General features: G+C 36.6%; 1 protein-coding gene across 10 annotated transcripts in view; it reads right to left on the bottom strand.

Moving 5' to 3' along the window:
• DLG2 (discs large MAGUK scaffold protein 2) overlaps positions 1-16,168 on the bottom strand; it is a 2,065,329-nt gene that overhangs the window by 734,172 nt on the left and 1,314,989 nt on the right. For 2 of the 10 annotated variants that reach the window (XM_047691093.1, XM_047691097.1), the window contains exon 1: positions 6,053-6,173. The exons of 7 other annotated variants lie outside the window; for them this stretch is intronic. In XM_047691093.1, the coding sequence (XP_047547049.1) occupies positions 6,053-6,157 (105 nt within the window). In that variant the 5' untranslated portion in view covers positions 6,158-6,173. Of the gene's footprint in view, positions 1-6,052; positions 6,174-16,168 lie in introns of those variants that run through there. One more of the 10 variants, XM_047691095.1, reaches the window with a different exon arrangement.

The following is a 16,168-nucleotide window of genomic DNA, read 5'->3' as shown; positions in this document are numbered from 1 at the left end:
AATCCGACATGATTGAGGATGATGAGTCAAGTAATATTTAGAATCCAGAAAGGACAAAACACAACTTGGAACACCATGAACTAGGACTGAAACTCATCATTGAGCAAATCCTATTTAGAGCTGACCTAAGCTTACAGTGGCTCAAAGTCAACATCCAGGGACCAAAGGCAGGGTCTGTGGGCTGAGGAGACAGGCTTTAAGGAGGAATTCCAGACAAGAAGGATTATTCCCTCATTATCTTCCCATTGTTGCCCAAGTTCTCACATTTTAGGTATTAATCAGCCCCTGCAGATTTATTGGGCAAACATCATATTTAAGGCACTATACAAGGAACTGCAGAAAGTAGGTAGAAGAAGCACACGGTTTTGCCCTGTGAGGATTTTACATTGTGATGTAAAAACAGAGAAATCCCTCATATTTTTGTAATAAAAGTCAAGCAGAAGCGTAAGAGATGTAGGGGCAAAGTCCCATGGTGGGTGTGAAAGAGAAAGGCAGGGGGGATTAGGGTGAGAAGGCCTGGGTTCTCTCCTGGTCTTACCACCTGTATGATATTAAACAAGGTAGCTGACCACCCTCCACCCCCCCGCCATCAAAAATGGAGATGATAATATTGGGGCCGTTTCATGTTGGCATTGTGATGACTAAATAAGAACAGATTATAGCAGTCTATGAGCACATTTTCTACTCTTATTTTTCTTCAGGAAGTGTTGTTAATGAGGATTGAAATAATGAGGGAGAAGGCATAGAAGTCTTGGGGAAGGTGAAGTGAGTTAAGTCATAAATGAGGGAACCTCACCTTTGAAGCCCAGTGTCCTCAGCTGATTTGTTTTCCTTCTCTCCAGCTCTTGTTCTGCTCTTTCTTGTAGGGCCAGTTCCTGTCCCTGGACCACTAGCCACTAACTGGCCACTGTCTTCGTGAAGGTTCTCTGCTTGCAGAGAATAGAAATCCACTTACAGGAGCTTAAGCAAAATCTGAACTATCAGGTTGAAAGGGCAGGAAGCACAGCAGGTTAACCACGTTAAGGACTGGGGATTCTGAGAGACCCAGGAGGCCTCCGTGGCCTCTGCCAGTTGCTCACTGTTCCTCCCAGACTCATCTCTATCAGTATCTTTCTTAGGGCCCATGTGGTTTCTCATCTCCTTTTCTCTTCTTACATTTCTCTCATATCTGTACATACGCTATCTCTGTTTCTCTAGGCATATGCCCTCATCTTCAGACAAGTGTTAACCCTGCAGGCCAACCCGTATGTAGTAAGGCTAATGAAACCAGCTGTCTGAAAGTCACCTCTTCTTTCCACTGGAGATTCTCTTCAAAGGTCCAGTGCCTTAGTCTGAGCCTGAGTTATTCAGTGACTTCTGACTGATCTGCAGGATGCCTGACCTTACAACATGTAGCCTTGTTGTCTCTGTCCTTCTTGCCTGGTACACAAAGAGGAAGATCAGGAATTGGGGAAAGCTGATAGCCCTCATTGCACACTACTTTTCTATGCCTCAGGGCCTTTGTACCTACTCTTTCATCTTTTCCTATCTCCTTCACCTGTTTTAAAGCCATCCCAAGACTTCTCTTTTCAGTCTTTCTTCCTCATCTTTCACCTCCCATCCAGGCAGATCGATCACTCCCACCTTCCAGCACCTACTGTGGCTTATGCATTCCTTGATTGATGCTCTTCCCACACTGTGTTGCAAACAGCTTGATCTTAGTGTTTTTTTTTTTTTTTTCCTTATTCTACTGAACCCATTAAGAAATGAGTTCTGGAGTCACATAACCAGTTTCAAAGTCCGCTCTTTCCGTTTACTAGCTATGTGATCGCGGGAAAGTCACTTACCCTCTGTAAACTTTGTAAAATGGAGAGGAGAGTGCGTACATCAGAGAATTATTGACAGGTTGGGTGAACGTGTGAAGTGCTTAGAAGAGTGCACAACATAAAAGAGGTTCTCAGTCAAGACAGTCACTTTTCTACTGTAATTACCAAGCCCAGGATGTGTGAGACAGGATGTGCTAATTGTTTGGGAAATTAACATGTAGTTTAGGACTAAAAAAATGTTTGGGAAAGAATATTTTATCCCATTTGTCTTGTTTGCAGAGGTTTTGCAAAATATCTACAGTTGCTATACTATTCTGATAAGAGATGTGTACCTAGATATGCATAAGCACAACGCTGAGAAATTCTGTGAACAACTTGCATAGGATAGCATCAAAGGGTGAAATACAGATACATATATATGTAATTGGTTACTTAGTGTTTGTCTCCACCCCTAAAATGTGAATGCCCTTGGGGCAGGTTTAAGCTTGTCTTATTTACTGTTACATGGTCAGTCATATTACACAATTTTCAGATACATAAAAAGTTAATAAATATTGGTTGAATGAATGAACAGTTGGAAAAATGGACCACATCTACACAATTACGAAGTGCCTTTGCTGTTCCCTCCACTCAAAGGTCCTCTTCCTCCATCATCACTGCATGCCAATATTCTGTTTAACCTTTAAAATCTAGCTGATACTCTTCTGTGAAACTCACCCCTTTCCTTAATTCTCACAGTAAGTCATGGGTACTTAGGGCACTCAACACTTAGTAGCGGGTGTTAGAGTCATCTGTGTATCCACTTGAAAAAATTCCTCATGAGCAGAATTCTGTGTAGGTTTCATCAGGGTTCTCCTAACTAATTCATCTCAGTATTTCTCCCAAGGCTCGGCAAGCTGCATGACATTCACATTAGACAAAATTAAAACACGATAACTAGCAGCATAAGGAAAATCAACTTTGTTCATTGCAGCAAGAAACAGTGGGGTGCCACTTGGGCAAGGGGTAATGAAGTGTCTCTTCTAAAGTGATGGTGCCATAAAAGTTAAAGTGTACCTTCAGGTCCTTGGCCTGTGTTTGGACTGTGTCTGGAACAGAGCAGGAGCTCAGTGAAAGATGAGTGAAGTGAATGAACTAATAATGAACAGAAACACAGGTCAGTCTATGAAAAGAACCACTAATTATGGGACTGTTTTTACAAGCATATCTATTTACTTGAATAATATAAGAGCAAAACCTTTGATTTGCCTGGACCCCAAAGATACCAAATGTCTAGAAAGATGTGCTTACAGCCCCAACAATGAAACCAATTTACAGGATTTGAAAGAAAGCTTTTTATCCATCTATCTAATAAATATTTACAACTCATGCTGGCTGGCACTTAGGCTAAACATACGGGAAATTCCGAGTTGCTTTTCTATACTCCAGGCTCTTGGGTCAAGTAGATGAATCTGCTTGAGTTTCCAGATTTGATGTCCACCTCATCATTATAAGGCATGATCTGTTATATGAAATCAAGTACTGGAGCACTGAAGGACTTCCCGGACTGGCTTCTCTGTTTGTGTTGACTGTGTGGAACAATTACATTGTCTAGCTATCAGTTACTTTAAGTTTCCTTCATCAAGCTAAACTTTAGGCTGTATGGGCAGATTCTCTGGGGTAGACTGTATAATGACTTGAGATTTTACCTCAAGTTTATTATTAGTTCAGTGAAGTACACTGACTGAAAAAGTCTTTGTGTTCCCTAGCTTATTGTGTGTGTGAGACATGGTCCGGCTGCGTTCTAATGATGTGGTAGAAGTACACACCTATAGGAGATGTACAAACAGCATTTACCTGCTTGTGAAGTTTTCAGGTCAGGTTTCCTAAGAGAGTTACATAATATGGGTCTACATTTCCTACACATTATTCATTTCCAGTATTTTATTTGAAAAGAGAACCAGTTTTATTTTAAAGGTGGTAATTGATTAGATTGATATACTCTGTCATTTCCTTGACATGCTAAATACATCATGGCAAATATAAATATTTTGGAATTTATTTGTATATCCCAAATAGTGAAGGGTATCATCAGGCAAGAATATCATGCATTCATGCATGTATGTGTGTGTATCTATGAGGGTAGGAAACACATTATCACTGGGCTTAAAAAGTGCAAAAAGTACGGAAGAGTTTTTGTTCTGAGATCTAACTTTCATCTTCCAACAAAAAATAAACTGAGGCTCAATTTAAACAGATTTATCTCCAACTGATAGTAACATTTTAATAATAGGGTGTTTTCTAAAAGCAGTCTTCATAAAATTGTGATGATATAATGATATATTGAATGCAAGACTTGGAAAAAATTGAGATTTGAGAGATTGGCAAATTCCTAACATCTTCTAAAAAGATTTAGAGGCGTCAAAATGAAGCAAATCCAAATAAAACTTGGAAATTTCTGTGTGTGTGTGTGTGTGTGTGTGCAGTAGAGGGAATTAAGAGGAGACACAAGAATGAAATTAAGAGTGGCCCAAGGACTAGGGGAATTCAATCCAAAGCTATTTTTTCCCATAAGGCTCTATCCCCTGCATTAACACACTGCTGCTCCCACCATCACACCATTGCAATGCTTTAATCAAGGTTTATTGTTTTCTCTAGATGGATTTAAATGGAAATAATTTTATGAGGTCAGTAAAGACAAAGCTGTTGACGAAAACTGCTGTGTATTAACTAGAAATGCTAGAATTAGAGATTTTTTATTTGATTTCATTTCTCAAGTGCTCACCAAGCACCCTTATTGTGCTAGGCACTGTGCTAGACCCCGAGGATAGATGCATGCTCTATTTACGGAATTCAAGATGGGAAAATAAGAAAATAAACATGTAAGTGTTGGTTCCTTCCTTCAACTTACTTTCCTTTTCTCTTTCACTCCAAGAAGTTACAATATAAGAGAGAAGAAAACACTTAGAATAAAATATGCTAGGTGATAAACTGGAGGTGCATGCAAGGAACATAGAAGGGAGGAAATAATTGCCTGGTTAGAGAAAGCTCCACAATTAGGTGATATTAACTTCACAGAAAATATCATACTCTCCGTGATGAAGCCAAGGAAGAGCAGTTTAATAAATACACTTCAATGTAGAATCATTACGAGTTAATCTGATTTAGAGAGCGTTTCACCAATGGTTTTTAAATTCCTCACAAAAATGATGTTTTATGTCTTTAACAATCAAGGTCACTTTATAGAGATCTGACTACAAAACGGTACTCCGTGAGAAGAACTCTAAATGTAGCATAGCCTTTAAAACACTTAGGTGATTCCCAAGTTATAGAGAAAAACATAATGGCACCTAACTTGAGTCAGTTGAAAATAACTTGAACTTCAAAGATTTATTCCCACTAAGGATAGGGGTATGTCTCTTGAGTTTCTATGTCAGAAATAATGTTTTTCTTGAGAGATTCCAAATAAATTTTAGCAGAGACTAATTGTTGAGAGTGCTCCTTAATTCTTAATTCCTTTATTCTTAAACCTTGAAACAGATCTAATTAAAGAATGGACTATTTAAAAACTCTTCTTCCAAGTCCCATTTACTTCATCTTAGCCTATCTGATGTAGATAGCATGGGTCCCCTGGTCAAATAATTATAAGCACAAACATTACTTCTGCAATAAATAACACAATGACACTGACTTATTAATTCATTTTATATATCTATATATTTCTACCAATTATACTTACAAATTTCTAAACAGTGCATCACTGGTTTACTAAAGGAATAGTCACGCTTTTAAAGAGAGATTTTATGGTGGGTTTTACTTGGCTAAGCAACCAAAATGTAAGAACTAACTTTCGGTTTCTTGATCTATGTATCATACCTACTGCAAAAGATATTCAAGCCATTCTAAGGCATTCCGGGGGCATCAACCAAGACATATGAACTGTAAGTTGTATCAAATATTAATTATGAGAAACACCAATCGTGTTCCCTTTCTTAGTACATGTTACTTTTAGAAACTACTTTCTTTAGGGGGATGAGTTGGCTTCCACCACTGTTTACTCTTTCTCATTGATCAATGTCTGACTGTATTAAGAATTCAGACTTCATACCGAGAAAGGCAGAGATCTATTTACCCCAAACAAGAGCTACAGAGAAGATACCACATCTTTAAATGCATATAATACATGCCACTTATCTACAGCCATGAGAGGGAAAAGAAAAAGAAAAAGAAAAAAAATCTTTAGGAGAATAAAAGGAAATTTTCCTTACCGGAATGAATGCATGTTGCATAGCCTGTTCACATTGTTTTAAGGAAGCAATAGTATCCCACAAAAGCTGATAATTTTCAGCCCGGGAAGCACTTGGCCGTTGCATAGCGAAAGCTAGTAACACTCAAACTGAGCTCAAAGAACCCAGTTGAAGAAGGAAAAAACCCTGCAGATCTGTTACATAAACTTCTTAATTAGATCTGCTACACAAACTGCTATCTTAAGACTTTAAAAAAAAGTTAATCAGAACATTTCTTTTGGGGGATAACTGGGCATGACTTGAACAGAGACAGATGTTTTCATTGGGAAGGATTTTCGTTCCCACACTTGTGAAAAGCAATCCCATCAATGTTCCCCTGTCTTCACACGGGTCTGGCGAAACTGCACATACCATAAGTGTGTGGGGGGAAAGCAGTAGGAGGGAAAGAGATGTGAAAAAATATTTCTACCAGAAGATTTGGGTGGCAGGCTATGAAGGTAGAATTTGAGTAGCTTGTGAAAAGTATTAAAATCGATGGGAGTGGATTACACACACACACATATGTACATGTGCAGGTGTCTACACTTGTCTGCTATGTGAGATATCCAATTATATACATTTATTCTCACAGTGTTATTTAATATGTCCAACTCTCTTCTCAACTCTAGTTAAGATCTACACATGACATTTTTATCTATGGAGAATTACGTTTATTAACTTCAGAGTTGTGTATCTGAAAGTATCCATCAAGACTAGACAGAAGGTTCCTAGGTAGAGGAGGCAGTCAATTATTTATCTTGAAATTTAAAAGCCACGAGAAAACCTTTCTGTTGCTTTATGTATGAGAGAAAAGTCACATTTATTTTGTCATTCTAAGAAGAATTCTCAGCATTAACGTTAGGAGAATCAAGCCTTTAAATAGTCTTGGGACTAGAGAGTGGTCTGCACAGAATCGGAACATGTTAATTCCAGAGAAATTTGTTACACACTTTAACAACAAAAAGGCTAGTCCAGGGCACTAAATAAAATCTGGATGACAGAATATAGTGACATATTCCGAATGTTCTTTCACCTAAGACAGGAGCTCACAGAGTAAAGTGAGTCTCTACTAGCCCGCTCTAGTCTCTGTGGATTGCTCAGTAGGGGGTAATGCATCTTAAGAGAATGTGCTGAGTTCTCAGAAGTTCCAGAAGAATCTATACTCAGATCTAGTTACATAGCCAACAAGGAGAACATATATTCCAGCATTTCTAGAGGTAAGGGGGTAAACTAAGGGCAATACATAACATAAAAAAAAAAAAAATTAAGTTGTACTTTTAATTAACCTAGAAAATCTAGGGAGTGCAAAACAAGGTACAAGTTATAGGAAACAGTTTGATGACATAAATGAAGGATTTTTGCTGTATTATTTTTAGAAGAGGTGCATGATTTGGGTTACCTAGTTTTTCTTCATTTCTGTCTTGGCGATGGCAGATTAGTTCATGATAATGACCTTGTGGTGTGAAAATCTCAAAGGCTGAGGGCCTTTTATCTCAATTATTTTCCAATTTTTATTGAAGGAATTGGAAGTAGAATTGATCTTCCAAAGTTTTACCTGGGTTAATTTGTAGGAAGATTATTTTTCCTTAATATCTCGGGAAGACCCACCATAAGCCTATTGCCATTAGTTTGTTTTTCCATATCAATTCAACCAACCTTCTCTTTTGCTCATTCATGATGTTCTTCTGTTCAGCTCACACCCACAGTCCCTCCTCTCTGCCTTCATTCCTGCCCTTAGACTCCCCCATCTGCCCCAGCCACATGCTTCTTCCTCATGCACTGTCGACCAGCCAGCCCACAACTTCCAGAAAATATTCTTTCACTAGTAAATGTTCTGTATTTCTTAGCAAATAACAAGAAAATATAAAGTTGGTAAGTTAGCCTACAAAATTCCAGCCATTCCTTTCTGAATCCCTTGAGTCAATATTCACCATTATTTCAGTCCCAGCTGGATCGTCTGTCCTACCGTGTACTTCCTCTGCCTCTTGTTCATCAGGTCCCTTCATTCTTTCATTTAAGCAACATGTCCCAAAAGATCCTCCTTTCTTTACTTTTTAGAAAAAAGGATAGATAATCTGCAGTCTACATGTAGGAACTCTACATAAAAAATGACCTTAGAATCATTCATTCATTGATCCAATAAACATATTAAGCACCTCTCATGTGCTACACTTTTTGATTGTGCTATGGACAAATGGATAGATTAAACACTGAATCTGCCTTTAAGGAGCTTAAAGTCTAATTAAAGGGAGGATACATGACACAAATAACAAAAAGCCAAGTTAGAAAATGGTTAGTGCCATAAAAGAGATAGCATAAACTATTCACAAAACAATGAAAAAGGAAAAAAAATCCATTGGGGAAATTAGGGCAGCTTCATGGAAGATTCAGCACTTTGTTAGAGCTTGAAGTTAGGGTAAAATTTGTATATGCAGGGATAGACAGGGGACATTCCTGGGGAAGGAAAAGTAGAACAAAAGCAGAGTGGGAAATTGGAGTCCATTACTGGTTGGTTTGGAAGGAACATGACACTTCCAAAGAGTGTCTTAAGAGCTTAATAGTAAGATTTATCCCAGAGCCAAAGCTGCTCTTAACTGCAAACTCAGTAGCTTCCTATTCCTATTGCTAACCAGTCTTAGCTCTAACCAACTTTTCAGAGTATCAATGTGCTTTAACTCAGTGAAATTCTTCTTCAACCTCACGAGGGGGTAATTTCCATTTATTTATTCCCCACTTTTGAAGTAGTGCATTGGTATACTTTTGGAGGCTTTAGGTGGCTTGCTTATTTAGGTCATATTAATGAGTTCATTTTTATTAAGTACCTATAACATGATTTATACTCCCGCTCAATCACTGTTGTAAGTTCTGTGATCTATTACTTTCAACTTCCAAATGGAGTACAACATGAATCTTACCTGATCAAATATGTGACTTGGCTCAACTTGGCTCAGGTAACAAACATTTATTGAGCTCTACTATGTGCTCAGCACTGTGCTGGCAACAAAGAATGCAAGAATAAATATATTTCAAGACTCTGTTTCTTTTCAACTCTTCAATGTGCATTTGCCCCTGCTCACAAAGTACAGTGTACCTATTTTCATCCTGAGAGCAAAATGCCTGATATGTAATGACTACCATTTTTCTGTTAAACACAGTCACTAAGCTATATGTCTATCATATCTAAATACACTGCCATGCCCTAAATCAGATTACAGGCCTTAGAATGTCTAAAAGTACTTTCTGTATGTCTCAATTTCTATAGTCAAATTTTGATAAATCTAAAGGGAGTCAGGTCAAAGAAATTCACTGACCACAGTGAAATTATGTTGGAAATCAAAGTAAAACAATCTCTGGAAAGTCCCAAAATATTTGGAAACCAAAACAAACAAACAAACAAACAAAACCCCACAAAAAAACAATAACAAAAAACCCCACCACTTATAAATAACTCACTGGTCAAAGGAAAAAATAAAATAAAAAATAAAAAAAGAAATTAGTATGTATTTTGAAGTGAATGAGAATAAGACCACAACATATCAAAATTTGTTGGATACCCTTAAAGACAGAATTAAGAGTACATATAGAGCACTAAACACCTACATTTAAAGGAAAAAAAGATCTCAAATTAATGATCTCAGTTTGCACTTTTCACAACTAGAAAAAATATAGCAACCTAAAAAAAAAAAAAACCCACAAAAGAAGCAAAAGAAGGAAATAAAAAGGATCAAGAGAAAGTGAATAAAATCAATAAAACTAACACCTAGTTCTTTGATAATAAAATAGATAATACTCTCATAAGATTAATGAGGGATAAAAGAGAAAAATAAATTATTAAAATCATGAATAAGAGAGGTAGTAGAATCACTACAGGTCTTATAGCTATGAAAGGGTCAATAGGAAAATCTCATAAACAACTTTATGTCAACAAACTTGACACCTTGGATGAAATGGATGAATTCCTTCAGAGATATATACTGCCAAAACTCACTCAAGAAAGGTAAGTAACATAAATAGTCATTTCATATATCTATTGAAGATATTTAATTTGTAATTAAAAACCTATCACCAAGAAACATCAGGCCCAGATGCCTTCGCTGATGAATTCTACCAAGCATTTAAGGAAGAAATAATAATTTATACAAACTCTTTCAGAGAAATGAAGATGAAAGAATGAATTTCAACTTGTTTTTTTGGGGGGGCCAGATTACCCTGGTTCCAATCCAGATGAAGATATTACCAGCAAAGCAAATACCCATGTGCCCTCATGAATTTTTATATATATATGCAAAAATTCTAAATAAAATTTCAGTATATCGAATCTGGCAACATATAAAAAGTTATGCATCATGACCAAGTAGGTTTAGCCTTTGAAAACAATCCAATACAATCTATGATATTCTTTTAACACAAACAAATAAACAAACATACAATCATCTCAGTAGGGGTAAGAAAAACATACAAAATTCAATTTCCATTCCTGGCTTAAAAAAAAAAAATCTCGGCCCATTTCTTGATTGGATTATTTGTTCTTTGGATGCTGAGTTTGCTAAGTTCTTTATAGATTTTGGACACTAGCCCTTTATCTGATATGTCATTTGCAAATATCTTCTCCCATTCTTCCTGAAAATGTTGAAAATAGAACTACCCTATGACCCAGCAATTGCACTACTGGGTATTTACCCTAAAGATACAAATGTAGTGATCCGAAGGGGCACGTGCACCCGAATGTTTATAGCAGCAATGTCTAGAATAGCCAAACTATGGAAAGAACCTAGATGTCCATCCACAGATGAATGGATAAAGAAGATGTGGTATATATACACAATGGAATACTATGCAGCCATCAAAAGAAATGAAATCTTGCCATTTGTGATGACGTGGATGAAACTAGAGGGTATCATGCTTAGCGAAGTAAGTCAATCGGAGAAAGACAACCATCATATGATCTCTCTGATATGAGGAAGTGGAGATGCAACATGGGGGGGTTAAGGGGGTAGGAGAAGAATAAATGAAACAAGATGGGATTGGAAGGGAGGGAGACAAACCATAAGTGACTCTTAATCTCACAAAACAAACTGAGGGTTGCTGGAGGGAGGGGGTTGGGAGAGGGGGGTGGGGTTATGGACATTGGGGAGGGTATGTGCTATGGTGAGTGCTGTGAAGTGTGTAAACCTGCCTATTCACAGACCTGTACCCCTGGGGATAAAAATATATGTTTATAAAAAATTAAAATTAAAAAAAAAATCTCAGGACAAGATAAGGATGTCTTTTCTTACTACTTCTATTCAGCATTATCTGGGAGGTTCTAGATAGTGCACAGGTCAAGAAATAAAAATTGAAAGGTGGAAATAAAAACGTCTTTCTTTCCATATGGCATAACTGTCTATGTAGAAAATTGCATGGAATCTAAAACAAACTTTAGCATTGATAAATGACTTCAGAAAGATTTCAGAATACAAGATATTATAGACATATGAATGCAGAGATATACCATGTTTCTGGGTAAGACTACTCAATATTGTTAAGATATCATATTCTGAAAATTGATTTATAGATTCAATGCAACATAATCCCAATCAAAAACTCAGCAATGTTATTTGTATGTTTGCTTATTTGTTTGTCCTGGAGAATCTGCCAAGCTGATCCTAAAATTATATAGAAATTCAAAGAATATATAATAGCCAAAATAACTCTGAGAAGGAAAAATACAATTTGAGGAAAAGTACTACTTGTTTTCTGTTCTTGTAAAGTTAAGGTAATTAAAGCAATGCGGCATTGGCACGGAGATAAATAAGTATATCAACAAACAGAATAGAGACTCCAGGAACTGACCCACACATTTAAACAACTGATTTTCAATAAAAGTGCAAAGAGAATTCAATGGGGGAAAAGGTTATCTTTTCAACAAATGATGTGGAACAATTTGAATATCTATACACAAAATAGCGAATTTTGGTGTATGCTTATCTTTAAAAATTAATTCAAATTAGATTACAGACCTATATGTAAAACCTAATTAAACTAAAAAATAAGTAGAAGAAAATATTTTTGGCTTTAGGTTAGGTACAATAATGAAAGCACAACCATAAAAGAACGAACTGATAAACTGGACATCATCAAATTTAAGAATTTCCATTCTTCAAAAAACACTGGTATGACAAGGACAAGACAAGCCATAGAATGGAGGCAAAACTTAGAGACCATATATCTAATAAAGGATTTGTTTCTAAAACACATAAAGAACTCTCAAAAAAACTCAATAATAAGGAAAGAAACAAGCCAATTTAAAAATAAGCAAAACATTTTAACAGACACTTCAACAATGAAAATACACATGTATCAAGTAAGCATGTAAAAAGATGAGCAATGTCATTTCTTAGTAGACAAATAAAAACTAAAACTACAATGAGATACCATTATATTCCTACTAGAATAGCTAATATTAAAAAAAAATTTAAAAAGCCAGACTATCCCTAGGGCTAATGAAAATGTGGAAGACTGGAACTCTCATACATTGCTGGTGGGAACGAGGATAGAGAGAATTCTCTGGAAACAGTACAGTGATTTTTGTCATTGTTTGTTTTTGTTTTAAGTTAAACATACACCTACCATATGACTAAACTATTCTACTCCTAGGTATTTACCCAAGAGAAATGAAAGCTTATGTCCATTCAAAGACTTGTACACAAGTATTTTTAGCAGCTTCATTAGTAATACCAAAACACTGAAACAACAAATGAATGGATAAACAAATTGTAACAGATGAATGAAAACAAACGAACTACTGGTACATACAACACGTGAATGAACTTCAAAACAATCATGCTGAATCAAAGAAGACAGAATGAGCACATATTGTTTAATCCCATTTACATAAAATTCTATAAAATGCAAACTAACCTACAGTGACAGAAAGGAGAACCTGGGGATGAGGAGGTAAGGAAGGTGGGGGAAAGGAGGTGGACAGAGAGATTACAAGGGGGCAGGAAGAAACTTTTGAGGATGATGGATACATTCATTAACTTGAATGGATGGTTTCATAAGTTAAAAGTTATCAAACTGTATGTCTTAAATATCTTCAAATAATTGGATATTAATTATACCTCACTGAAGCTATTTTTTTTTCAAAAATTCTTTTAAAGTTGCTAGAAAAACCAGCAGAAAGTCTCACTCTCTTGGATTTTATCCCATATGACAATCTCTGTCACCATTTAACGTTAAACTATAGTTTAAACTATAGTTTGATCCACCTCCCATAGAAGGGGACAGGATTAGAAAGCAATGACTTTCTAGTAGGAAGGGAAACAAAATATATGGATAATTTAACCAGGGAAAAAGGGCTGAGATTTCATATCCAGGGGCGTTACTCTTGGTTATGATTCTTGCCCTAATTAGCTATAAGATCTTGGTTTGGTTATTTTGCTTTGACAAGCTTCAATTATTCATTTATAAAATGAAAAGCTTAGATTCAACTACCTCTTCTGTCTTTCAGAGCTGTAATTCAGTGATATGTGAATGTATTTCAATCCTTAGTAATCCCATTTTCCTCCCAAAGTAAGCACTTACAGATATGACCTTAAATTTAGCAAAGATATCCCATGTAATTTTGAATTATGCATTATGTCACGCCTGCTGATAATCTTTCTCTAATAAGACAGTAAGCTCTCTAAAGAGTAGGATCCTCCATCTTAAAATTTCTGGCTTCCTGTCACATTTAAAGTTCAGAGCTTCCATCATTGTAACAGTGACATTATAACTGATATTAAGATAGTAAGAATAGAAATTTACTGTTTTCCTTCTTAAAAACTACTTTCCCTTGCAGCACCTTCTCAACCCATGAAGGTACTATACTCACTAAAGTAACTTGCTTTACCACTTACCAGCTATGTTACCTTGGACAAATTACTTGATTTTTTTTGCTTCAGTGTCTCATTTATAAAATGGAGATTATAACAGTACTTTTAGGATTGAATGAGTTAATATTTATAAATATTTGGAGCAGAACCAGGTACACAGTAAGCACTATCATTGGTGTTTATGAAGTTAATAAATTTCATTTTAATTTATTCCTATATTTAGTAAGTAAGAAATAATAAGTAGGTAGTAAGTAAGATCTACAATAAATTCATACCTGTTGACTCCATCTGACCAGTGATCAGGAAATATTTAGGTAATTGCTGATTCACTTTCCCTGACTATCACCACACCATAGTCTAAAGTATGTATCTTCCTAATGCTCTTTCTCCCTGAAACATGATTGCTTTGGCACCATTCCCATCTTAATTTGAAATATATTTGTTTATTCACTGTTTATTTATTTATTTGCTTATTTATTTATTTAAGGGGGTTGGGGCTGAGGGAGAGAGAGAATCTTAAGCAGGCTCCATGCCTAGTGTGGAGCCTGATTCAGGGCTTGATCTCACAACTCTGAGACCAAAATCTAGTATCAGATGCGTAACTGGCTGAGCCACCAGGCACCCCCTATTCACTTTTTCCTTTTATCTTCCCCACTAAACTATAGTTTCAGAGAAGAGAAGCAAATGTTCACTCAGCACAGTGCCTGGGATATGATGGGCTCTTTCTGTGTTTGCTTGATATTATTACTAATGAACCCTAAAATAGATGAAAGCATACTAAAACTTTGGAAAATGTATGTTGGTATGTTTACCATGTTCTTTTGTATTTTCAAAGATATATGGTTAATTTGGCCATCATTCTTATTATCAAAAATTCACAGGTGTCCCATTTTTCCATTATTTAAGAGGGAATGACATGTCTCTTTTGGTGGGACAAGACTCACATGACTGTACCAGGGTAAAAGGGCAAATGGACTTCTCCTGCATGCAGCAGGGTTCCAGAGGGCATGAAATGGACAGTAGTATATAAAAATTCATACAGCAGAGAAATGTGCTATATATTCAATTTGTCAGTCAGTTGTACTTCAGAGGTGTTGAGATGGAAATCATGGTCATAGAGTACTATTCCCTACTGTCTGCTGAATCTTTGAAAACTCAAGTCCAATACTTTAAGGGAGACAAAGCAAGTGATCCCAAAGAAGCTGAGTGGAACAAACAAGACACTAGGTCTCCTTTGACCACAGTTCTATCAAATACTAGATCACAGCTCCTTAACCCTCAGGGTGGGATTGAGGGCAGGGTTTATCTGGACAGAACTATGAGGCAGATCAAATTTGCCTTCCTCATCTTCTTCTCTTTCCAGAGCCCTCACCTCTTCTCTAGGCTCTCCTGACAGAAGGAAAGTTACATGAACTCATTGATAGGTCAGTATCAAGAGTTTAAGTTCCTTCCTCCACTTGCTTCCTTGACTCTTTTTGAGGGCAAGTGTCATTCTTATTCATCTGTTTATTCCTAGGCCCTTGCACACAGCATAGCATATAACGAGGACTGGCAATGGTTTGTTAAACAAGTGAAGAGATGTGAAAAGTATTGCCCTTAATGTTGATGATGACACGAAATCCTTATATTTATAGAGAACAAATATGCTGACAAAGCACATTCACAGCTAGGAAGTCTCTTCCCCTTTACTTTTATCCTCTCTCTATTCACTCATTTAAATACAACTTTCGCATCAAGATGGAGGGGACTGGAGGAGATTATGCTCAGTGAAATAAGTCAAGTAGAGAAAGTCAATTATCATATGGTTTCACTTACTTGTGGAACATAGGGAATAGCATGGAGGACATTAGAAGAAAGAAGGGAAAAATGAAGTGGGGGAAATTGGAGAGGGAAACAAACCATGAGAGACTGTGGACTCCAAGAAACAAACTGAGGGTTTTGGGGGTGGGATGGGTGAGCCTGGTGGTGGGTATTAAGGAGGGCACATATTGCATGGAGCACTGGGTGTTGTACATAAACAATGAACCTTGGAACACTACATCAAAAACTAATGATGTACTGTACGGTAATTAACATAACACAATAAATTTTTTTTAAGTAAAATAAATAAATAAATGCTACTACATTAGGGATACCTGGCTGGCTAAGTAGGTAGAGCAAGCAACTCAGTCTTGGGGTGTGAGTTCAAGGCCCATGTTGGGCCTAGAGCTTAGGTTAAAAAAAAAAAAATTTTAGTACATCA

Source organism: Lutra lutra, chromosome 10, assembly GCF_902655055.1.
Source record: "Lutra lutra chromosome 10, mLutLut1.2, whole genome shotgun sequence".
Taxonomy (NCBI): domain Eukaryota; kingdom Metazoa; phylum Chordata; class Mammalia; order Carnivora; family Mustelidae; genus Lutra; species Lutra lutra.
Note: the sequence above shows the minus strand (reverse complement) of the source record. Positions and strands in the feature narration are given on the sequence as shown.